Here is a 26,027-nt window from a genome sequence, read left to right as displayed (position 1 = left end):
AGAGTCCAGTGTCCTATCTAATAAGTCATTGGTGAGGCCACACTTGCAGTACTGTGTACAGTCTTGGTCATCCTGTTATAGGAAGGACGTGGTTAAACTGGAAAGAGTGCAGAAAAGATTTACGAGGATGTTGCCAGGACTAGAGGACCTGAGTTATAGGGAAATGTTGGCCATGCTAGGTCTTTATTCCTTGGGGGGGGTGACCTAATAGAGGTTTATAAAATCATGAGGGGCATAGATAAGGTGGATGTCACAGTCTTTTCCCCAGGGTAGGGATGTCCAAAACTCAGAGGCATAAATTTAGAGTGAGAGGGGAAAGATTCAAAAGGGACCTGAAGGGCAACTTTTTCATGCAGAGGGTGGTGAGTATGTATATGGAACGAGCTGCCAGAGGAAGTGGTTGAGGCAGGTACGATAGTATAATCTGAGAAGCACTTGGAAAGGTACATGTAGGGGCAGGGCTTAGAGAGATATGGGCTGAATGTCAGAAATTGGGACTAGCTGGATGGGCACCGTGGTTGGCATGGGCTCGTTGGGCCGGAGGGCCTGTATCTGCGCTATATTGCTCTATTTCCCTATGTACTTTGATGATGATTGTTGTCATTGATGAGCGCCTGGCACTCTACATGCGCAGACGCATTATGACACAGAAACACAAGATCCAAAGCTGTATTTGCACTATGCATGCTACAAGGTCACAACTGCAATCTGCATCAAAATCACATCTTTAATACGTTTCCATAGCACATAACACATCCACCATGCAGCTGAATTTCTGGACCAATATTGTTTGTATTTCTGGAATTAGCTGCTTATTTTAAATGTGTCATAAAGGATTGCAGCCTATGGTGTTCTTCAGTGTCTTATATAAAATCCTTGTATTCATATCAGCTCATTACATATTTAGGATAGGAAAATAGCCTATTTAGGCTGTCAGCATTCAATGTAACTGGATATGTGCTATTATAATGCATGTTCTCTCTCAAAAGAATTACATATTGTTTAATGACATTTTCAATGGTAGAATAGCAGACTGGGCTTGGTCTTATCATAAAACAATCCCTCCTCCAAAATACTCACGCCATCCCAGGAATTAATCTGTTAAACACTTATGCCTCCCCAAATATTATATGTATCTGGGATAGGGAGAATAGAGCCATGAACGATATTCCATGTGCAGTTGCCCCAGTGCCAAGTATAATTAGATTAAGATGTCTTTTGCAATAAAGTCCAACATACAGTTTGCTTTGGTAATTGCTTACTGTACTTGTATGTTAACCTTCAGTGATATTTCTGAAGGCCAAAACCTTTCAGTCCCTCAGCATTTTAAAAGTACTCTTGTTTTTTAATTCTAATTTTTGTGCAGCTGGATGACTTTGGAATAAGAGTCACTAAAAGTTTGATCAAAAAGATAAGTTTCAATGAAAGTCTGAATGTAGAAGAGTCTGTTATAGGGGCTGCAGGAAAGAATTTGAATCAGTGGAACAGTGAACTGATGCAGATATTGGAGCCAATTTGAAGGGTGGCGTTGGAGGAGCAAGTGGGCAAAGGTAGGGAAGTGAGCAGGGGACGTGCACAGAGGCTAGAGTATGTGGAATGGGAAAAAATGGGTCTGGAGGATGTTCCTGGAAAAGGGAAAGTGAAAGCTAGTGATAACTTGTTAAATTTAAGACATTAGGATTCGGCTAGAAGGCCAAGCAACTTGCTTTATATACTTGAAGTTGTTATACGTTTGGGAAGCAGTAGTTCAAGAGCTAAACATATCATGCTTATATTTGATGAAAAAACAGTGATCAAAGTTCTAAAAAAGAAACATCCAACAAACTAAATGTCTTCTCATTATTACATATTAGTCTAAGTACTTTTGTTGTTAAAGACAGTATTTACATAGCTAGACTTCTAAAAGACTTTGGCTTGTGTGAAGTTTGTGTTGTTCTGTACATGCTATAATACTTAATGACTGATAACTGGGATGTGTATTATATTTCATGTATATGGTAACACGAAAGGAGAAAGAATTCCTGAGATTAAACTAACAGTTACTCTTTGTATCTCCCAGGAAATATTGATAGTTTGGAAACATGAGCTTGAGATGATGTATGTGGATGTGAAAAGCATAAAAGAGTAGAAGGAAACCAAATAACATTAGAAAGAATGGAAAGCTTTCCTGTTAATAAAAAAAAGTGCAAGTTGTGTGGATCTTAAGGAGAATTTCATCATGGTGAATATCACGTTCCCCAGAAGTACTCAAGTCTTTCATCTTGAGGAAACCCATGCTGCTGGATACTTTCAGCTGCTGGCATTGCTTGGAGGCATAGGTTCTGGGATGCAAGAGCCACGTTCTACATCCTTGGCTACTCACACCCATGTGCTCTCTAACCCCAATTGCTGAGCACAGATAAAATGATCCAGGATTGTCATGGAAATAGTCATAGGTTTCCTGAAAGTGAGTTTTCATTACCTGCATCAAACTGGGTGCCACATGCTATACATGTCAAATAGATTCCTAACCTAGCTAATCAAAGACAGCAGCCATTGCTGGAGGAAGAGGAGCAGTGAGCCCAGAGCCTGAGGACCATGAGATGAAGCCTGGAGAGGAGCATGAGGAAAGTGGCAGCTATCAGAGGGATATCCTTGCTCAACATCAGCCTCGTCACCCATTTAAGTGAATGAGATGGCATTGCCTGCATGGGATATCAGGAACTCCCTAATAGAGAAATCATTTTCAAAAGGAGCATGCAAAATAAAATTCACCCATGCAAACCGTGTGATCCCCTCCACGCTACCATTCTCAACCACAGCATAGTTCTCTATTAAGTCAGCAGAAAAGCCCACAAAGTGCATAAAATTTCCTGGCATCTTGCTGGGCCGGTTCACCTACTCTGAATAACTTGTGAATGAACTCCTACTCCAATTACTTTAATGGCTTGCTACAACATCTCTGTATTTCTTGCTGAGTGACCTCTACGTAAAATATTTCTTCTTTGAGGATCTCTTCTCTGCAGGTGTAACAGTGGTCTGCAGATAACTTTGACATGTCTTGTGAGATCACAAAATTTCTTTCAGCTCTGTTCCATTGTGTGGGGATGATCAATCCTGGAGGTGACCTTTAGTCATCTCCTGCCAGATTCTTTCTATAATAGACCTTGTGGGTCTATTGTTTATTGCTGCGCTCAATATAAAATATAGCCATCCTCACGAGATGACTCAAGATTATACTAAACTGAAACTTTCTTTGAACGTTTCAGATTACAATACATACACCTGAAGAAAATCCTGTTTACATTGTACTTATTGGTGGTTCAGATTCAGTTTTCATTTTGTTGAATAATGATGCAATGTGACCTATATTAACATTACCTATAATTGTCCTAAATTCTTTGTGTTTATGAACTGCGTATCCACAACATTCAGAGTTTTAATCCTCAATGCACTTTAGGTAGCTTTATTCCAGGAATATTAAATAATGAAGTTCTTATCAAACATGTTACTCTTATATTAGAGTTTACTCTTATATTTGGCGAAATGAACTTTTGCTAGTCATGAGAGAAATGTTAAGAATGTTTATATTATTACTTGCCTGATAAATTTTTGCATCAAAATTCTTTATAATACCGGTTAAGTGTGCAATAGATTGAGTTCGAAAACTATTCTAGTGTGCAGTGACTGGACCCAGGGCCAGACACTGGAGCAAGTCAGTATTAAAATTGCAGACTTCACAAACCAGGCTGCAAGTTTCCAATTCTCAATCACAATTTATCTTTTATAGAAATTGGATGGAATAGCATGGAAAAATGAGGCACTGTAAGATTTAACTTCAAAACAAACATAAGGTAAATCTGTAATGCTACCTTAGTTCTTTCAGCACCATGATTCAAAATCAATTGAATTCCTGTGAAAGATCACACAAATGTTAGCACAAATTATATTCTGCAGAAATTGACACATGTTTCTTTGCACTGATCTAAAAAAAACTATTGTATTAGAAGAAAGCCACACCCAGAAAACTGGCTGCGCCCCACAATGAATTAATCACCAGTGTGAAACACCACTAGTTGGTCATCCATGAAGGTCATCACCCTGCAACATTCACCTGTGCAATACCGTAAAAGCAGGTGCAGCTGAAAACTGCATTAAACAATTTGCACCTATTTCCGAGAGAGTTAACACAATTCTTTAATATGGTATGATCTTTTTGAGGCCAGATTTTCTCATACCCCACTGCTGTTTCACTGGCATCCAGCTGCCCAAATAAGTGCAATCCCCAAACTTTGCTTTCAATCAGATTTGTAACCGCATTGGGCTGAATAATGACTGGAACTGTTCTCTCGCAGAAAAACTAATTTTTACTAATGCTGAAGAATCCTCAGCAGTTATTTAAAGGGTCAGACACATTTCAGCTACATTCTTGGCATATTGCTGCACAATTCTCTGAAAACAAACTTCTTAAAAAGTGTCTCAAACTGGAGTCCCAGTCACTACATCATGTGATTTCAATAGGTTCCCTCTAAACTTTTAGAGGCCAGAAATGCCTGAAGGGATCCTGCAAATTGATAAGTGATTCCATGTTCATGAGAAATGAGTTAAAAGAAAAACAGGAGAAAGACGTCTAACAAAATAGGTGACCAGTTTAGAAACCTGTGACTAGTGATGTACCTACCACAGGAATCAGTGCTGGGACCCTCAACTATGTTATATGCGTTAACAGTGTGGGTATGAATGTTGGATGTATGATTAATAAGTTTGCAGATGACACAGATTGGTGGTGTTATTGATACTGAGGAGTACAGTCTTAGATTACAGGGAGGTATTGATCAGTTGGCAAATGGACAGAGCAAGGGCAGATGGAATTTAATTCTTAAAAAGTGTGAAGCACTTTGTGGGAAACTAATAAATGTAGGACATACACAATGAATGGTAGGGACCTAGGGAGTATTGAGGAACAGAGGGCCCTTGGTGTACAGGTCCAAGGATCCCTGAAGGTGACAGCACAGGAGATAAGGTGATGAAGAAGGCATGTGGGATACTAGCCTGAATTATCTGGGACATAGAATATAAGAGCAGAAAGGTTATGGTATAACTTTATAAAACATTAGTTAGGTCACAGCTAGAGTATTGTGTGCATTTCTGCTTATCCATGCAGCTTTCAAAGGAAGTTTCTTCTAGGAGCAATATTTATGTGGACTCCCATCATTCACATCTGTGACCTCAGAAAATGTCCAGTACAAGCTTAAATAGGTCCCTCACTGTCCTCAAAGTTAAAGTTAAGGTCATTCTCACTCAGAGATCTAGTTTCAGGACCATTCAGAGCAACTCTGTTGATAAGTGCTCAATATGATAACTTGCTGCTGCATTGCAGAAGGCAAAAGAAGCCCAGCTACAAAGCCTTTGGATTTTCATTTAATGTGACTTCAGCATTCAGAGCTGGCACTGCAGGAATTCCCAAATGTAGGTAAGCAGAGAGAGCACTCTTGCCCTCATTCTTACCTTGTTAGCAACGTGCTCTCTAACTTCAGTGGTAGGAAAGTTATTGGAAAAAGTATTGGTGTTGATTTATCATTGTCACTTGTACTGAGGTACAGTGAAAAGCTTGTCTTGCATATCGATCGCACAGGTCAATTCATTACACAGTGCAGTTACATTGAGTCAGTACAGAGACCTTTGATGTAGTACAGGTAAAAACAATAACAGTACAGAGTAAAGTGTTATAGCTATAGAGAAAGTGCTGTGCAGTAAGGTGCAAGGTCACAACAAGGTAGATCATGAGGTCATAGTCCATCTCATTGTATAAGGGAACCGTTCAATAGTCTTATCACAGTATGGTAGAAGCTGTCCTTAAGTTTGGTGGTACGTGCCCTCAGGCTCCTGTAGCTTCTACCTGATGGAAGAGGAGAGAAGAGAGAATGACCCGGGTGGGTGGGGTCTTTGATTATGCTGGCTGCTTCACCAAGGCAGTGAGAGGTAAAGACAGAGTCCAAGGAGGGGAGGCTGGTGTCCGGGACACGCTGGGCTGTGTCGACAACTCTCTGTAGTTTCTTGTGGTCCTGGGCAGAGCAGTTGCCATACCAAGCCATGATGCATCCAGATAGGATGCTTTCTGTGAAGGATCGATAAAAGTTGGTGGGTGTCAAAGGGGAATTTCTTTAGCCTCCTGAGGAAATAGAGGCACTGGTGAGCTTTCTTGGCCATGGCATCTACGTGATTTGACCAGGACAGGCTGTTGGTGATGTTCACTCCCAGGAACTTGAAGCTCTCAACCCTCTCGACCTCACCACCATTGATGTAGACAGGTGCATGTACACCGTCCCTTTTCCTGAAGTCAATGACCAGCTCTTTTGTTTTGTTAACACTGAGGGAAAGGTTGTTGTCATGACACCATTCCACTAAGCTCTCTATTTCCTTCCTATGCTCCGACTCATTGCTGTTTGAGATACGGCCTACAACGGTGGTATCATCTGCAAACTTGTAGATGGAGTTAGAGCAGAATCTGGCCATACAGTCAGGGGAGTCCTGAGGGACAAGATTAACCTGCATTTGGAAAGACAAGAATTGATCAAAAATAGTCAGTATGGCTTTGTTGGAGGGAGGTCATATTGAAACAATTTGATTTTTTTGAAGACATAACAAAATGTGTTGATAAGGGCTGTGCAGCTGATGTAGTCTACATGAAGTAAGACCTTTGACAAGGTCCCTCATGGGAGACTGGTCCAAAAGGTTAGAGCCCATGGAATCCACGGAGTTTGAAAATTGGATCCAAACTTGCCGAATTGGATTGATGAAAGTTGTCTAAGGTTACAACAGGATGTAGATAAACTGGGAAAGTGGGCAAGGGAATGGCAGATGGAACTTAAATCAGACAAGTGCAGAGATGCATTTTGGAAAGTTAAATCAGGGCAGATATACACAGTGAATGACGGGGTCCTAGGGGGTCTTGTAGAACAGAGAGACCTAGAGGTACAAGTACATCATTCCCTGACAGTAACAACACAGGAAGACAGAGTGGCGAAGAAGGGTCATGGCATGCTTGCCTTCATTGGCCGGGGCACTGAATACAGGAGTTGGGACATCATGTTACAGTTATGCAAGATGTTGGATACGCCCCACTTGGAGTTTTATATGCAGTTCTAGTCATCACACTACAGGAAATATATATTAAGCTGGAGAGGGTACAGTAGAGATTCACAAGGCTGTTGTCTGGATTGGAGTGCTTGAGATATATAAGGAGAGATTGGGCAGGCTGGGTCTGTTTTACTGGAGCAAAAGGAAGCTGGGAGGTGAAATGATAGAGAGGTATAAAATTATAACAAGCATTGATAGTGTAGATAGCCTGACACTGTTTCCCATGGTAGGGGTGTCTAAAACTACAGGGCATAGGTTTAAGGTGAGAAGAAGGAAGTTTAAAGGGGATCTGAGGGGTAATTTTCTTCCACAGAAAGAGTAGTTGGTATTTGGAATGAGCTGCCATAGGATGTGGTAGAGGCAGGAACATTAACAACATTTTAGAGGCATCTTGGCAGGTACTTGAAAGAGCATGTTTTAAAAGGATATGGAATTAATGCAGGCAAGTGGGATTAGCATAGATAGGCCTAATGGTCACCATGGATGTGGTGAGCCAAGGGGCCTATTTCTATGCTGTACAACTCAATGACTCTAAATGTTGAGATCACTTTAGAGCTTTGGGAAACAGGAGGTTGTGAATGCCACTTCAGTACCAGAACACAGTGCAAATGAGTTTCTGGGCTGTTCACTCTGTTTTTCTTTCCATTGGTTTTGCCTGGCCTTATGAGTATTTTACTAATCCAACCTGTTAGCAGAGCTTTGAGAAGGCTGTAAAAACTGAGCATTTTTTTGTTTGTAAAGTTGTTCAAATATTTTGTTTAATTTTACTATTGTAATGGAACTGGCAACGAGTTCTATAATTTTTAAGCTTCATTTAAGTAATTCGTCATAATGAGTTGATACATATTAATAATCATTTTGCAATAAACTCATTTCCATCTGTATTGAATAAGCTGTACCAAACTACCAAAGCACTGATCTTAAGTATACATATGGTGTGCCTTTCCATTGGTCCATCCAAGACTAGTTTATGTAAATGAGTTTGAGGAAAAATTAATTTCAAAAATACTTACGAAAAGTCTTTATAAAAACAGGGAGTTTGTTTTCAGATAACCAACTAAGCACAAAGTGGTGACTCAGCTTCTATGTTGTAATGTTTCCCTGTGCTATAGCACTGAGTACACTCTTCAGAAGTGTGCAAGAAGTTCTTTAGGACATCCTGAAGAAGTAAAAAATGCTGCTTAGATATGTAAAAACATCTTGGAGTTCTGCCAAATCATTCAAGATGGGTCTGATTCTTATTCTCCATTAAGTCAAACCTACAAAAGTAAACATGATCAGCATGTGGAACACTTTTGCATAGATATGCTATTAAGGAGAAAGATGGTATGTGTTGCTGCAAGCTTCCACTGAAAGTAACTATTATAAACAGAGTAATAAATGCCATTGCTATCATATACCACTCTCTTTTTAAACTGACCTACTTTTCATAGTTGCCAGCAGCAGAATAATGTTTGGAGGGGTTTAAATTCCCAAGAGGTTTTGGAAACGTTCAAATGACTATTCCTACTGATGAATATTGTCACAGGCTACTATTGTGAATGGTGTAGCTTTTGTAAGGCAGTTACTTTCTTTTCATATGGCGAACTAATCACTGAAATATTATTTTGATGTGGATTTTATTTTAATGAAAATGCCAAATACTGCATTGGAAGATTAACATTCCAGTATCTCCAGCAACTTAATTCATCTATGCATATTTTAGCATTTTTCAATTGTGTTTCTCTGTAGTTTGGATTTAATCAATAGAATTGTGTCTGTAAAGAATAATATTAAATATAGTTCTATTTTTACAGTACTATAGGAAAAGAAAAAGCTTCACTTTCATGTTGCTAAATGGATATACATGTTATAGATTCAATTGGAAGTTTATGGGGAAGTTCTCCTGGTTTGCACTTGCAAGTTAAATAGGAGGCTGTGATTTTCTGGATCAACATAAATCAAAAGATAAGCTGAATTTTACAGCAAAATCAATGCTATTCTCGCTGACTGATATGTATGCAAAACTTCCTGCCAGTTTCAATTGTATAAGATGGAACTTAGAATCGTCAAAACAAGCACAAATTAATCCAAACAATCCTTTCCTAAGGAAAGCACAAAATTTATGCCACGTTCCTTTTATAATTCCTTTTTTACAAAAATTAAAATGTAAAACCACAACCTTCGGTATAGCATTTTAAAGAAATCTTTTCATGGAAGATTTTCAATTTTTATTACAACAATTTCTGATGCCAAATAGAAGTATTTAGATATATAGTAAGGGCAGTGCAGATTGCAGTAATTTGGTTTTGTAAATTTTACAGAAATATTTTTTAAAACAGCATGAATTGTGACATTTGTTCCTGCTATGCCTAGAAATTTCTAGTTTAAATCTACTGCCACAGCTAAAAAGCATAATTACAGGAAACCTGTGTAAGCCGCTCTTTTTAATTGGGGCTGCGTTAATGAAATGCAGAGAATTTTGGTAGAAATTTCATTGAATTGTTCAGAATTTGCTTAGTGATTCTAACAACCATCTCGTGCTCAAATCCGATATTAATAACCACCCAATCATTCTAACTCATGTGATGTAAAAAGTCAGTGACAGTGCTATCAAGCAGCACCCACTCACCAGTATCTGCATACTGATGTCCAGTTTGAGTCTTACCAGGACAACGTAGCTCCAGATTTCATTGCAGCCTTGGTTCATGAGCAAAAGATGTAAATACTGGAGGTGAGGTGAGGTAATGTTAGCATTTGATGGAGTGTGGTAACAAGGACCCTGGTAAAACTGAAGTCCATTGGCATAAATAGAAAATACTCCTAATGACTAGAATCATATTACAAACAAACAGAAGATGGTTTTGGTTGTTGGAGGCTAGTCTCCCCAGCACCCAAACTTCATCGCAGGAGTTCTCAGGATTGTGTCCTACGACCTACCATCTTCAGTTGCTTCATCATTTTTTTTTTCCTTCCATCATAATGTCACTGTGGAAGTGTTCATTGATGATTACACAAGGCGCTGCCACAAAACAACAAATTCTCATGACATATATCAGGGATAATAAACCTGATTATGATTCTGATAAGTGCCAGAACAATTAGGGACAGACAATAAATTCTGGCATTGCCAGTGATCCCCACATCCTTACTGGAATTAATAAAATAAATGCTACTCTTAAAAGCAATATAGACCATGTGTCACCATCTGAGAAGGAATGTGGCATTGGCCCGCTGCTCTTTTCCACCACTTCCACCTGATGTTGTTCTTTTCTATACCATTGCACAGATGTAACTGACCACCTAAAACCTCTACTGTGGCCACTTGTGTACCCATGCTTGTCCTTGTGAGGGGCAGTTATGTGGTATTACATGATGTGTTTTCTAACTGTGTCTTCAATAGCCATCGTCAGGTAATCCCTTACCACCACCTGGATATCAATAAGCTTAGGAAGAATAAGAGGTGGAAGAAGATACACAATGAGGATGAAGAAAAGTAGTGAGCAGTAGTCTGTACCTTGGAGATCCCAGAATTCTCAAATACGTATATACTCACTGCAGGGCCACGTCAATTATATAAGCAGAATCATTCCCCATTCCCCACAACCCTGCAGGCCTTACTATTCTTAAAGCTGATTTACTTACTTCACTCCAAACTTAATGGTGTTCGTTCTCACAATTGTGCATGACTGTTGTTCATCATTTACATTAACTACTTTGTTTAGAAATCAGAATGCAGTTTCAAAGTGTGTGGAGATGATTCCTGTTAAGCATTATAAAAAAATTTTAGAAGCACCTCCAGAAGACTTCTTTAAACCTGGGTTTTAAACAGTGTAGATCTGCATTGGCAATATATTTTATAATGTCAACTATGTATTCTTGTCTAAGAATTCAGCTTTCAAAATGGGGATACTGTTTTGCAACTACTTGCCAATCACATTTCTTTTTGGACACTAGTCAGTGATGTGATTGAGTAACCTGGAGAAAGAGACCCAGAATAATAAAAGCCTGGGCAGTAATGATCAATTTTGAATGCACAGATATCATTATTGCCATTAGCAATTTAGTTGCAATTTATTATGGAAACAAATAGCTGATACATTTGCCTTAAGTTTTAATAAATCAGATTCACTCTTCTTCAAAACTTCAGCCAGCTACAATGTGATCCCACCACCAGCCACATCTTCCCCTCCCCACCCCTTCCTGCTTTCCATGACTCCCATGTTCACTCATCCCTCCTCCAGGGTCCTAAACAGCCCTTCCAGGTGAGGCAGAGATTCACATGCATTTCCTCTGACTTTGTTTACTGCGTTCGGTGCTCTCAATGTGGCCTCCTGTTCATCAGTGAGGTCAAGTGCAGACCAGGTGACTGCTTTGCCAAGCACCTGTGCCTTGTCTGCCATAGCCTTCTGGAGCTCCTGGTTGTTAGCCATTTTAATTCCCCTTTCCATTCCCACACCGTCATGTCTGTCCTCAGCCTCCTTCACTGTAAAGGTGAGGCTAAACACAAACTAGAGAAACAGCACCTCATATGCCACCTGGGTAGTCTACAACCTGATGGCATCAACACTGAACAATTTCAGGTAAACTGCTTCTCTTCTGTCCTTTTTCACTCTCCTCCTGATCTACCAAGTTCCTCCTACACCCTCCAACTGCCCATCACCCACTCACTTCTCCCACTGGGTCCCCTCCCCCTACTGTTCCCATCAGGCCAGACGAAGGGTCTCGATGCAAGATGTTGACTGTTCATTTCCCTCCACAGATGCTGCCTGTCCCACTGAGTTCCTTTGCATCTTGTTTGTTGTTCCAGATTCCAGCATCTGCAGTCTGTTATGTCTCCCCTCTGAACCTCATTGGCTGCAGTTTGAAAAGGTTAACAGTTGCTGAGCTTTCAAAAGGGCCACTACAGGTGTAGATGAGCAGTTTTAGGTCCATGGGGCCTGATTGCAAGCTGCAGCATCTTGGTACAGGCTGCAGAAGTTGGCTGGCCATTTGGAGCTATTTTGTGTTTAACTCCAACATCAGTTTGTAAGACAGAATTCAAAGTGATCTTTGGAAAGAAGAAAATTGTATTTCTTTGTATTTAGTCATCAGGCGATAAAAAGGGTGATTGGGATTGGTGGGGGGAAGGGGGTTTGGTGGAATCAGGTTGATTCGTGGGTGGTGAATGCAGTTGGATGTAGGTAGGAAGAGCAAACACAAACTCTTTTAATTAACCAGATTTCAATGTTGAAAGATCAGAATAAACGCAGAAAATGAAGAGGCATACCAAGTACTTTTTCTAATCATGGCGAAATTTCAAGACTGCTCCTACACTTTCAAACAGCTGGACCATTGACTGGATCTGTCTGGGGAACCAAGTGATCTACATGAAAGATCATTCTGTGTCAGAAAAAAAAATGGAGAAAATGATCTGAAACCATCTAGGAACATGTACACTGCATCAAAAATATGAGCTGTGAATGTGACTGAGGGTTTAAATGCAAAGGCAAAGATAAATAAAATTAAGGAAAATCTCCTGCTGTGCAGCACATTACAGAAAATAGAAATACTATCATTAGGATAATGCTCTTATCATTTCCTTCATAATTACACTGAGAGATTAATTAGAGACTTACAACATGAAGGGTAATGGCTAAGTATTCACTGGCATTTGAGGGTCCCATTGTAGATGCAATTTACTATCAATAATCCCCATCAAAGCTGAAACCTAACATCAAATGCACCTTCATATCCAGTGTAGCTCATCTTAGCTTCTATTGCAAGACATGCAGAAGCAAACCAACATTTGGGTGCTTTTCTGCATCTCAGTTTTCTTGCTTGCAAGTTCAACTTAGATATGTCTATTCAGATTGTTGCCATAATGGCTCTGAAAAGCAATGTTCAAAGGTATTCTGGACATGTAATCTGCTGGATGATGGACTGTCATTGCAAGTAAAGCTGAGGCACTGCCTCAGAGGAGATATCATGGTCTCCAGTGCAATGCTGTAAAACTGTGGAGTCTGCTCTCTCCCATATTGTGTCATTCTTAAATGTGTCTAGATCATCTTCAGTGACAACCATAAGGCAATTCCTATCTAACTAGTTATAACTGGTGCTAATTTATGACAAAATTAAACCTGCTTCTGAGGTGATAAGCCATTGAATAGCACAGTTAATGCAGTCTGTACTCTGAAATCATTATAATGTGCAGGCAACACTGCGGATATGCCCATCTTTCCATAGTATGCATTTTAGCCTCCACTGTTTCTTCTGTTCAGGATCTTGCTAATGGCTGAAGGATATTTAGGACTAAAAAGGTTTTCATTTATAAATAACTTTTCAATCTTTACTGTGCATCATTGGCGAGAGACTTCAATTAATAAGTCTATGAATAGGAAGCATAAAACAACTTTTGTTGGTTGGTAAAATGGCACAACAGTTGTACCTGATATATTGAAAAGTGTCAATGATCTAGAATGTTGTCAACATTCCTTTAAATATATATTAAAAATGAATCAACAATTTATAAATCTGCATTAATAGAGAAGGATAATACAATATTCATTTTATAGGGACCATTTTGTAGAAGAGCTAATGGATGAAGATGACAAAGACAAGGCAAAGAGGTGAGTTTTATGCAACTGTTAATGTAGTAAAATTAAGGTAAGCATTATATTTCAAAATGTTTTACTTCAAATTTTAGTTGCAGTATTTTTGTACATGTTTTCTTTTCCTTCTGTCTTTTGGTCATGTGAAACTGTGACCCATAAAAAACTATTTGAATGAATGACTGAATCAGGAAGCATAATGACAGTATCATAAGCCTTTAAGAACCTTACCAAATATATTATACTTAATAGGAATAAGAATATTGAAATGAAATGGTTGATTAATTGTATGAACATAGTTTTCTGAACTTTCTCAATATGGAATTAAGCATTACTAGAAAAAAGATGGCTGAGCAGTGGGACATTTTTTAAATTATGAAGTATTTCTTTAGGTTAGTCCTACAGACCATTTGTCTTCTTATGGGACTGTTGCAAAACACAGATTTATTACAATATGGCTTTGATCCAGTCAATATGTTCAAGAAAATTGCTTTATTACACAATTAGTGACAAGAACAAACAGTATTCACCATTCAGGTAAACAGTAACCAGTCACATTCTGCTCTTCCTAGCAAAAGGAAATATAAGAGTCTTCAGTAGCCTTTGACAATACTCATCCACAATTACAGTTTGAGGCAAAGTCTACTCAATCAATCCAGGAAACAAACAGTTCTCAAGAGAAAAATCAAACAATGCTCTCATGTCCTTTCTGCTGTTCCACAGCCCTGGCGACAGCAAATGTAGGTGTATCTTCTCTGGTCTGGTCCTTGGCACGATTTCCAACTCCAATCCAAATAAGTTCTCGCTATCAATGACAAAATCTCCACTTATATGTATAATCAAACAACTTCCTGTGGCATGACAAGTACCTCCTGACATATAACATATCACAAAAGCAACTAGCTTTAATTAAGCTGTTTAACACAATATCCATTACCACACGAGTGGTTTTTAACAATGTTAGTTGCACACATCACAAAGTTTTGATAAACTAAGTAGAATGCATGATATTATTCTGAACTGATTACAAAGTTCTTGTTGTCTTCTGCACCATATTACAGGGAGAGTAAAAAAATCTAGGGGTCATAAGCATAATATAGCTACTCATAAATTCATAAAGAATTCAGGAAAAAGTTATTTACTCAGAGTGGTTGCAATGCAGAATGTGCTAGGACAAGGAATAGTTGAGGCAAATATCAAACATACACTCAAATGAGAGAAGAATAGAAAGACAGAGCATCAGGGGAAGCTAAAGGAATGTGCCTCTGCTGTCTGTTCTATGTAATCTAATGCATAGATTTTCTGGGCCAGATAGAAAGTTAGAATAGAATAAAGATTTGCATAATTAACAGGAATTTATTGAAATATCTACCACAATTCAGTGTAAACCAGATCTAATTCTATCTGTCAAGGCATAGATGTTATCCTACTGCATGGCATTTGACTCACTAAGGTCAATGAGATTCCCAGTCAGGTGCGAAAATTAGAGGTAGTTGTATGGCATCAACCCAGACCTTTGAGAGCTGGATTGAAATAATCTACACTAATTTAATGTGGACTCTGTCAGTCACTTCGCAGGAGACTTCATCCACCAGTCTAGGCTGTATTTGATCCTCAGTGCCTGAGAAAATACCACTATGACACCCAATCCTCTTCTCATAAATTTCCAATTTTAACCGGTGAAGAAGAACAATGGAAGGTAACCAGCCTGTTGAAGCAAAAATTAATAGAAATTATTGAATGAATTACAGGATGACGGCAGAGCCTGACACTTTCCATTCTTAAGATCTGAATAGTTTTTCATGTTTCTTATATAAGATAAGATATCTTTATTAGTCACATTTACAACAAAACGCATAGTGAAATACACCTCTTGCGTAGAGTGTTCTGGGGGGCAGCCTGCAAGTGTCACCACGCTTCCAGTGCCAACATAGCATGCCCACAACTTCCTAACCTGTACATCTTTCTTTGGAATGCGGGAGGAAACCCACACAGACACGGGGTGAACATACAAACTCCTTACAGACAGCAGCCGGAATTAAACCTGGGTTGCTGGCGCTGTAATAGCGTTACACTAACTGCTACACTACCGTGCCTGCCCACATCATGGTGCCTTCTTATGTAAATTTTGTAGACATATATGACACAAATTTGAGCCTTTTTGAACTCGATACTGGAATTTATGGGGAGAAACTGAATAGTCGTTGTTGAGAAACAGAAAGAATTACTGATACTTTGCATTACTTTTGGAATGTATGAGTAAGCAGCCAAAAGAAACATCTTGCTGCAGAGCTCAAAAGCGGGATGTGCACTGACAGAAATAGAGAGAAGGAATATAAATGAATACAGACTGAAAATGGGAAATAAATCCTTGGATAGGCAAGTATTCCTCAGTGGATGCTACTGTACCACTTCTGAAAAAGCAAAATTCCTTTATATTAATAGCAGTTGTGTAATAATAACGTTGTAGCTTCAGTCTATTTTTAAGGATATGTCTCATCAAGTTGATGGTAAAGATATAAATGTTGCTATTTGCTGTTTTAAGCTGATGGGAGCAAGTTTAAAATAAGGCTGTATGTTTGGAAATGATCTCCTTCAATAGGACAATGGAATAGGCATGATGACATTTCCATATATTTATTATGTGGATTAACAATGTGCTGTGAGCAAGATTTAGAGTCTATAGCCTTGGAGCACTGGACAGAAGTATCATCAGAGAGAGGAATTTTTTTCCAATAACAGCAAAATTCACTATCTGATTATTTAAAATGTGCATGCTTGCCAATACTTTTGACACAATTGTAACATTTTTCCCAAGTGCTCTGTATTCTTAATTAGTGCCTTTAATCACCACAAAAGGATTGACTAGAAAGGAGGCAAAAGAGAGAACACCATGTCATTCTGTTTTCTTTTGCATTAATTAATGGTTTGACCCAGCTAATTCAATCCTTAGGCAACACTTCTGACTGATTCTCATAGTTACACTGAGCACTTAATTAGTGATTAAACATTTGTAAAGCAGAATTATTTTGAACTCAAAAATTCTTTTACTGATACCTTCCATGGATGGAATACATTAGCATAGCATATTGCAGATGCTGCAAATACCCTGCATATACTATGGTTGGGCAGCATCAGTGGAGAGAGATAAACAGTTAACATTTCTTGTCAATGACCTTTCATCAGTAGCCTAATTTGCTGAACATTTCCAGCTTTTTCTGTTAAAGCAACGACAAGCCATTAGAAGTAGTCCAAAGTGATGAGGTTGAATTAAACTGTTACCTAATTTGACATACTTTATTAATATCTAAACAAAGATTATAGACATCAACATCCATGTTATATTCTAAAAAGGAAAGCATTGCTATACCAGAAGTACATGCTAGCAAGACTGCTACAAACTGTTTTAGATTAAGCAAACTCTCCTCTTAAGAAGATGGAATCATGTGTCATAGCTTTTTAGATAAGGCATTGTAGCTGGTTGTTAAATGCTTTCTGGAATGGCCTTGCAAACCACTTAGTTCAAGGACAATCAAAAATGGGCAATAAATTCTGACATTGCTAGCAGCATCCACATCCTATGAATGAATAAAAAAATACTTAAAACATAATGTTTACTAAAAGTTATGCAAAACACTAAGGCTGGTACAGAAATTTACTTAAAAACATAACAATACATGAAGTCAAAGTCTTACAATAATTAGGCAGTTGCACGTTTGTGTCAAGAATAAGTGTATGAATACAGAGGTGAAGTTTACCTGGAGTGAGCAGTTCCTAAAATGCATGGTATAATTTTGATGCCAGGGACTGCAGGTTTACAGGTTATTTTTACAGCCACTTGTGTAACATTGAATTAATATGAACTATCTCTGGAGAATGGCTTAAGTGCATTGTAAATAATTGGAGCAGCTCATGTTCTCTGGTGTGGGATGAACTTAAAATTTCAGTGATTACAGTCAATGGAGAAGTTGCATTCAATGGAAGGGAGAGCAGGTCAAGGAATGGTCTACTTAACTGTAGTGTTTCTTCTCCAGCCCACACTCATTTTGAGCATTGCTCTCTGGCACTGTATACTCACTGAATTTACCCTCAAATATTTTAATCTTCTGTGAAAGCAAATTTTGTATACATTTATTCATGCATTTTTTTTGAGTTTGGGGGGAGACTATTACTCCCATAAGCAAGTATTATTAACAGCATCATGCCTTTTTAAATTACCTGGTTCTAATATTTTATTTTAGGGGCCTTACCTTGACTTCTACGGTAGTGTATAATTCTATTTTAGTTGAATTGTTGCTTAAAATATTCTGCATGTTTTCACTGCAAACGTTTTAGGGGAGGACGACATCCTGCAGAGACATGCTTGATGCAATATGTTTAGATGTTCTAGAGGTGGCCACTGGATGCTTGTCAATACAGATGATGAACCCTTTAGAATATGTTAAAAAGGGGACCAACACTTATTTTAAGCCCAAGATGGAAATTGATTTACCTGAACCCAGCAGGTATGGGCCTACAATATTCAGGATTAGCAAGATTTGAGAAAACGGGCTATTTCTGCTTACATATAAACTATTTTATTGATTCTGTGTCCTATTTGATGCCAAATTATACTTTGTATTTTAATTTAGGGCTTCACGTAACAAATCTGAGAAAAAGAGACGTGATCAGTTCAATGTCCTCATTAAAGAACTCAGTGTTATGCTTCCAGGCAGTATCCGTAAACTGGATAAGTCTACAGTGCTCCAGAAAACAATTAACTTTTTACAAAAACATAATGGTAAGTTCTAACTGATGTATTCAAAGTTAAAGTTTGACTTGTTTTCAAAACTTTTGAAGCCATCTTTTTCATCTTCTCTTGGCTAAGTAGGTAATAGCTCCATGTGCATCGTACTTAGTCATGCAGACCAGAGGATTTCTGGATCCATTTCCTGGCCTGAACTAAATGCAAGGTTAAAACAGTGGTTGAAGATGAAGACTTTGTTTCTCACTTCTTCAACTTCAAAAAATGGAAGAAGCAGAACAGGACATTACTGTATATTATATTTTGGTTGTTACAGCATGAATGTTGCTAAGCTATGTTATGGAGCAGCAGGATGCAGGGTCATATCAACAATTCTACATGGTGTCATTCTGAAACTTGGTCATCTGACAAAATAACATTTCCGAGCAGACTGAGCAACTTAGATCAGTAAACATCCTGTACTATCATTGTTAATGCCCTAGCAAGGGACAAATCTCATGGTCAATTGAGGAAAGTCAAACGCAAGGGGATAGAATGGCCTGGAATTTCCTGAGAATGGCGAGCCAGCCCCGGTCACCAATCCACTATTTACTATTAAATTGTCAATATTAAATTGTCAGAGTTTGAATGCCTATGAATGGGCTGAATTGAGCTGGTTGTACCTGTCAGTTCTGAAGGAAACTGCCAGTAATCAGCTGCTGTCACGTAAATCCTACACTTGCATCAACACACCTAAGCTCTGGGTCTTGCTGAGTAACCAACTCCATATAAATTCCAGTGACATAGCTGATCAGACTGGCATTCTCCAGCATTCCACTGGGGTATCCAACCCTCTGATCCTATTCTAGATTTGGTGTAGGACAGGTGACTCCAATGATTTGCATGGGGATATCTGCCCCATAAGAAAGTTCCGTTTTCAGGGTTTTTTTTGTAGTTTACTCTATTTAACACTTTGAATTATTTCTACGTGTTTAATAAATGTTACGTTTTATTATGTTCTAAAATTAATAATTTTTATATTCAATTGCTTAAAGCAATTGTAAATGTTCTCAGATGCCTCTAAATATAAGACATTTAAAATCTATTTAAAAACATAGCCTTCAGCTTTGCCCCTCAGACTTGCCTCTTGTCAAAGACACAACAGCAAGGAAACTGAAGCAGGTTGCCCCTCTAATACTTGAGTCCAGTAGGAAATGAGGACCTCCCAAGAAATTTGGGACCTACACAAGAGTCCTGGACTTTCTGACTGCTAGTGAAGAATTGTGAGGAATCACCTGAAGAATTGTGAGGAACCACTGATGAAGAATCATCAGTTCCATGCAGATATATTGGGATTCCTCAGGAAAATCCAACCCAATGTATTTTAATAGTGGAAGATAAAAAAATGGAAATATTGCCTTGGCGTGGCTGCTCAGTTGTGCTGGGCCAGCTGCAGCAAAATTCCTTTGTCCTGAAAGCCCAAGGCACCGTATGCAAGGGAGAGGTCTTGTATGGAAAATCTACACAAAGGTCTTTGCTCCACTAATTTGCCAGTTCATTAATTGCAAGGGATGAGGTTCCAATGGAGGGAGATCCTGGGGTGGGAAGGGTCAGACCACCATTCATGAGAGGGGATCAGGACCTTAAGGGTGGGTTTGCAGCTTTAAGATGAGTGGATGTAATTAGCTGCTGCTGAAGTGCTGAAGTCAGTTGCTGTGAGGAGATTGGGGTTGATATCTGGTGGTGTGAAGTGGTATGGAGTTGAGTTCAAAATAAGGTATGATGGTGAAGATTGTAGGGAGACCCACAGCATGGTGTGAATAGATAGCTTAAAGGAAACCTACTTGCAGCGTTTTCAAAGTGTCAGACTCTACAGCTTCAAACCTGGTCAGACAAGGTCTTTCATTGAAGCAGGTCTTAAAATCATTGTAATCAGCCTGTATGAATGTCTTGCAGTATTCATTGATTAGGCATACGCAACTGAGTTTAATTGAAGTGGTGTCCAAGTGTACATTGCTTGTATTATGCCGCCACTGCACATGTCCAAACATTTCCATACATGGACTTGTGTGATAGAATTTTACATTGAGTTTGATATAGTTCAATCCAAAACCAGGATCTTAAACCTAAATAAAGGAAACTGCAAAGATATGAAGGGTGAGTTGGCCGTGGGTTCTTAAGATACTATATTACAAGATATGATGGTGGATAGGCTATCACCAGCATGTCATCAGTTCTATGTGGACATTTCTCAGGAAAATCCAACCCAATGTATTTTAAAAGTAGAAGATAAAAAATGGAAATATTGCCTTGGAGTGATTTGGAAAAAAAATCTTCTAAGACACAAAAGCACAACAGTAAAGTAGTCCATCTGTGGCTGATAGGAGAAATTAAAAATATTATTAAAACAAAAGAGGCTACAAATTCATTGTAGGTGTGAGGATTGGGAGCATTGTAGAACTCAAATGTTCTACAATGAGTGGAACAATGAACTCAAACCCAAAGGGGAACCAAGAAATTGATTTTAAAAAATGAAGTTTGGAATGTAATAGCAAGTTGGTAAGAATCAATAAAAGAACCGTAAAAACTTCTATAATTATGTAAAAAGGGAAGGATTAGTGAGGGAAAATAAAGGTCTTTTACAGATAAATGGGAGAATTAATATTGGGGAATAAGGAAATGGCAGAGAAATTAAACAAATACTTCATGGAAGAAGTTACAAAATAAAACTGCCAAAACTATCAGAGAACTGAGAATGAGGAAATGAAGGAAATTTAGTATTAGTAAAAATATAGAGAAGTTGATGGCACGAAAAGCCAATAAAAAGACCTGATGATCTTCATTCAGAGTTTTCAAAGAAGTGGCTATATAGTGGATGTTCGTGGATGATAGTGGATGTTAGAGAGAGAGATAGTTTAATCCTTAAAAGTTCTGTAGATTCTGGAGTGGTTCCTGCGGATTGGAGGGTAGCTAATGTGATCCAACTCTTTAAGAAATGAGGGAGAGCAAATACAGGATTACTGGTCTATTAACCTAACATTGGTAGTAGGGAAACTGCTGGAATCTATAGTGAAGAATGTAATAAATCGACCACCTAGAAAAGAATAGTAGCATTAAGCAGAGTTGGAATGGTTTTATGAAAGGGAAATCATGTTTAACAAATCTATTGGACATTTTTGAGGACATGGTTACCAGAATAGATAATGGAGAAATCAGTGAATGTGGTGTATTTAGATTTTCCTAAGACTTTCAATGAGATCCCACACAGGAGGTTGGTCAACATGGTTAGACCACTTGAACTGGCATGCATTGAGAATTAGTTAACAGACAGAATGTAAAGATTGGGAATAAATGGGTCTTTCACAAATTGGCAGATTGTGACTGGTGGAGTACTGCAGGGATTAGTGCTTGGGCCCCAGCTGTTCAAGATCCATATCAACAATCTGGCTGAAGATACCAAATGTCATTTTACCAAATTTGCTGATGACACAAAATTAGGAGGGATTGTGAGTGGAGAAGAGGTTGTATAGAGGTTCCAAGAGGAAACAAAAATAAGCTGAGTTAATGGGTGAGAACATGGCAATTGGAATATAATTTGGAAAAATGTGAGGTCATCCACTCCAGCATGCAAATCAAAAAAAGCACACTACTTATTAAATGGTGACAGATTCACATTTCCACCATTTTACACAGAGTGTTTATTAATTTTTTGTCATTCATGGATGTGGACGTCAATGGCTGGGTGAACATTTAAAACTTATAACAAGTAAAAAATATACTGGGGCAGTGTTAATAAAAACATTACAGTAAAATAATAAAGCTGATCATTTTCATTTTTAGAGACTTCAGCACAGACAGAAACAAGTATCATCCAACATAACTGGAAGCCTTCATTTCTGAGCAATGAGGAATTCACACAATTGATGTTAGAGGTAATCATGAAAATGTATTTCCAGACCAGCATCCAGTTGACTTGCTTTATATGTCTTAATATGACATTTAATTTATTTCTTTAATGATCTTGACATGAAATATTCTTAGGATTGCATGTACATGCAGTGTGAATCAGGTGCTAAGATCAATACTGATTCTAATTAGTTCCATATCTGCTTCTTTCTGGTTAGGCCTGACACTGGATTCAGGCTGGATTCAAAGAATAATTATAATATCCCACTAATCAGTGCTGTGATGCAGGTTTGTACTCCAATACACTGAGCCATCACCTAAAATAATCTGTAGAGAATAAAATACATCAAGCATTTGATTTGGAAAAAAAATCTGTCAATTTACAACATATCAGATGTGCAGTAATATGTAAGATAAGCTTGTGTTTTAAAATTCACTCAGATGAATGTGTTTTATGAAAAGTTGCTGTCCATTAAACAATCACTAAACAATTTTTAAACTTGATATGTCATTGTAATTCTCAAAATATACATATGCAGTCAGTTTTGTTGGAAAATATTAATTTCTAGTGTTTTGTTTTGCATTCTGCAGGCATTGGATGGATTCTTCATTGCTCTAACAACAGATGGAAATATAATTTATGTTTCTGATAGCATCACACCTCTACTCGGGCACTTACCTGTGAGTATAGTAATATTACAAAGTTAACATTTTCTGTGGAACACAAATGCATTTCTTATTGGTATGAAAGTCTCCATCTCTAACTCAAAGATAAAACAAATAAGAGTTTTGAAACTACATTTTAAAAATGTCTAACTTAAGGGGCACCGTATGGGAAAGCCTCATTTTTATAGAGTAATACATTTAAGATGCAGAAATCCATACAATAATTTTAAGTGACTAATCTGACCAAAAAAGTAGTTCAGAAACATAATATTGCAGATGCTGAAATATGACAAAAAAAGTAGAAATTACTGGAAATACTCAGCAGGTCAAGCGACATCCATGGGGAGAGGAAAAGAGTTAAAATATTGACCAGAAATGTTATCTCCTGACCTGACCTGCTGAGTATTTCCTGTTTTTATTCAGTTCAGTTTATTTAGATTCCCTAACAATTTTCAGAATATGGATGTATCTCCTATCCTTGACCATGAGGTAAAATCATTCTCTATTAAGAAGTATTACGAAATAAATACTTCAGAGTCTGCATCAGTTAAAGAAGACCTCTCTGCCTAATCCCACCTGCTAGCACCTGGTCCGTGGCCCTGCAAGTCATGGCACTTCAAGTACACAATTGTTGGTTAAATGTAATGAGATTTTTTGCCTTGCAAACCTTCTAGGCAGTGGGTTCTTCTGGCTGAGAAAAGGTTTTCTCCCCTCTACATCACTTGATTTTTAACCCTTCTCTTCTATCTAGGCCCCTCATAATTTTAGAAAACCTCATTTGATCTCCACTCAGTCTGCTCTGTTCCAAGGAAAACAACCCTAGTTTATCTGAGCTTTTCTCATAGCTATAACATCCTAGGAATATTTTTATAAATCTTCTCTGCACCCAATCCAGCGTTATCATGTCCTTCATTCAATGTTGCGATCAGAACTGTACCTAGTGCTCAACTTGTGGCTAACTAGTGTTGTATTTAATGCAGAACCTCCCTGCTCTTGCTTTGGCTAATAAAGGATAGCATCCTTTATGCCCTTTTAACCACCTTACTGACATGTCCTGCTACCTTTAAGTCCACTTCTGTGGACATACACTCAAAGGTACCTCTGTTCCTCCACACCATTGAAAATATCCTCCCATTTATTCTATAGTCCCTCGCCTTGTTGTGCCTCCCCAAAAGCATCACCTCAGACTTCTCAAGATCAAATTCTATTTGCCACTTTTCTGCCAAAATGACCAGAATCTTCCTGTACCTTCCTGTAGTTGAAAGCTGTCCTACTAGTAGTCAACTATGCAGCAAGCTTTTGCATCATTTGCAAACTTCTTATCATGTCCCTTAAATTTATGTTTAACTCATTAATATTTACCACAACAACTAAGTGACAGAGTACTGAGTTCTGTGGAATTCCACTGGTAACAACCCTGCAATCACTAAAGCACCCATCTACCATTACCCCTTGCTTCCTGCAACTGATCCAATTTTGGAATCTGATTTCCAATTCTACCTAAGATTCACTCCACCTTGGAGGTTTTACTTGTTTTGACCAGTCTGCCATGCAGAAATCTTTGCTAAAATCCATGTAAGCTATATCAAATGCACTACCCTCATTAATCCTTCTTGTTATCTCCTCAAAGAATTTAGTCAAGTTAGTCAGACATCATGTTCCCTTAACAAATCCATGCTGACAGTTTCTGGTTAATTTTTGCCTTTCTAAATGAAGGTTTATACAGTCCCTGAGAATGGATTCCAATAGTTTGTCCACCACAGAAATTAAAAACTAACTGGCCCATAATTATTTTGTTTATTCCTTTTTAAATCATGGTACACCATAATATTCCTCCAATCATCTGGCATCACACCTATAACCAGAGGGAGTTGAAAAATTGTAGTCAGAGCCATCTCAATTTCCTCCGTTGCTTCTATTAGCAGCCTGGGGTATACTTCATCCTTTAGTCCTTCATCCTTTATGGTTTTAAAGTCAATTTTTTGACCAATGACATTTAAAGCCATACGGTTACAAAATATTTCAAATTCTATCCTTCCAGGATTCAAGTAAGTACTTTTAAAAGGATAGAACATTACTATTTACTCCACTCCACATTCAACAAACAAAATTCTCAAGCTACCTTAACAGTTTACACAAAATGGTATTATTTTATCAACACTGATTGTTCATGTTTTTTTTCCTTTCTTCTAGTCTGATATCATCGATCAGAATATATTAAACTTCCTCCCAGAGCAGGAGCACAGAGAAATATATAAATTGCTGTCCTCTCATACTTTGGCAACAGACACTGTTTTGCCAGACTACTTAAACAGTGAGTTTCTGTGTACATAACAATTATGTAACACATTATTTTCATGGCTAGTCCTTTGACGATCACTTGTATTTTGTATAGCGTTTACTAAACTAAACCTGCCCAAGATGAAGGTGGCTGCAACAGAAAAAAAATTAAGGGTGAGAGGAAAGGGACTGGTGTACAGGTGGATATTTAGGTGTCTTTTGATAACACAAAGCTTAAGTGATTTTGGGGGTAATTCCAGAAAGCAGCAAAGGTCATCCTTGGTAGTGGAGTTCAAGTGATGGAATAAACAATGTTTGCAGAGTCAGAGAAGTGGAGGATGCAACTTGGGATATGTTACTGAAGAGTGTTACTACAGTAGGATGGGGATGATCGTGAAGTGATAACAGTACAATATTGAAATCTATTTATTGTGGCATAGGGATCTAGTGGAGTATGCAAATTAGGATATCCAAATGCAGGATGGTACAGGAGACAATAAAAGTGTTCCGAATTAGTAAAGACTCCTTATGGTGCGAAGCTATCAATTAAGGTTCCAATAGCAGTGGAGGAGAAATTGAAAACTATGAAGGGAGCATTTCAGAGATTTTAAAAAAGCGTCAAACTTCTCCTTAGTCACTTGCCCCAGGTGTTCAGTTTAATAGCAGCAGCAGGTTACTCTCTGCTTCTCTGCTTTTAAGATGTAATAAATTTTACAGAACTGAATTTTAGAAGTGGAATATCACTAATATACAGGAAGTCCCCG

At 38.2% G+C, this 26,027-nt stretch overlaps 1 protein-coding gene across 1 annotated transcript in view; it reads left to right on the top strand.

Moving 5' to 3' along the window:
• LOC127576163 (neuronal PAS domain-containing protein 2-like) overlaps window positions 1-26,027 on the top strand; it is a 51,037-nt gene that overhangs the window by 24,829 nt on the left and 181 nt on the right. Inside the window, exons 3-7 of the mRNA XM_052026555.1 lie at window positions 13,653-13,706; window positions 18,320-18,468; window positions 22,252-22,343; window positions 22,909-22,998; window positions 25,177-25,297. Coding sequence (XP_051882515.1) covers window positions 13,653-13,706; window positions 18,320-18,468; window positions 22,252-22,343; window positions 22,909-22,998; window positions 25,177-25,297 — 506 coding nt within the window. The remainder of the gene's footprint in view (window positions 1-13,652; window positions 13,707-18,319; window positions 18,469-22,251; window positions 22,344-22,908; window positions 22,999-25,176; window positions 25,298-26,027) is intronic.

Source organism: Pristis pectinata, chromosome 11 (assembly GCF_009764475.1).
Source record: "Pristis pectinata isolate sPriPec2 chromosome 11, sPriPec2.1.pri, whole genome shotgun sequence".
NCBI lineage: Eukaryota > Metazoa > Chordata > Chondrichthyes > Rhinopristiformes > Pristidae > Pristis > Pristis pectinata.
The sequence above is the reverse complement of the archived record's forward strand: the minus strand, read 5'-3'. Positions and strand labels throughout refer to the sequence as shown.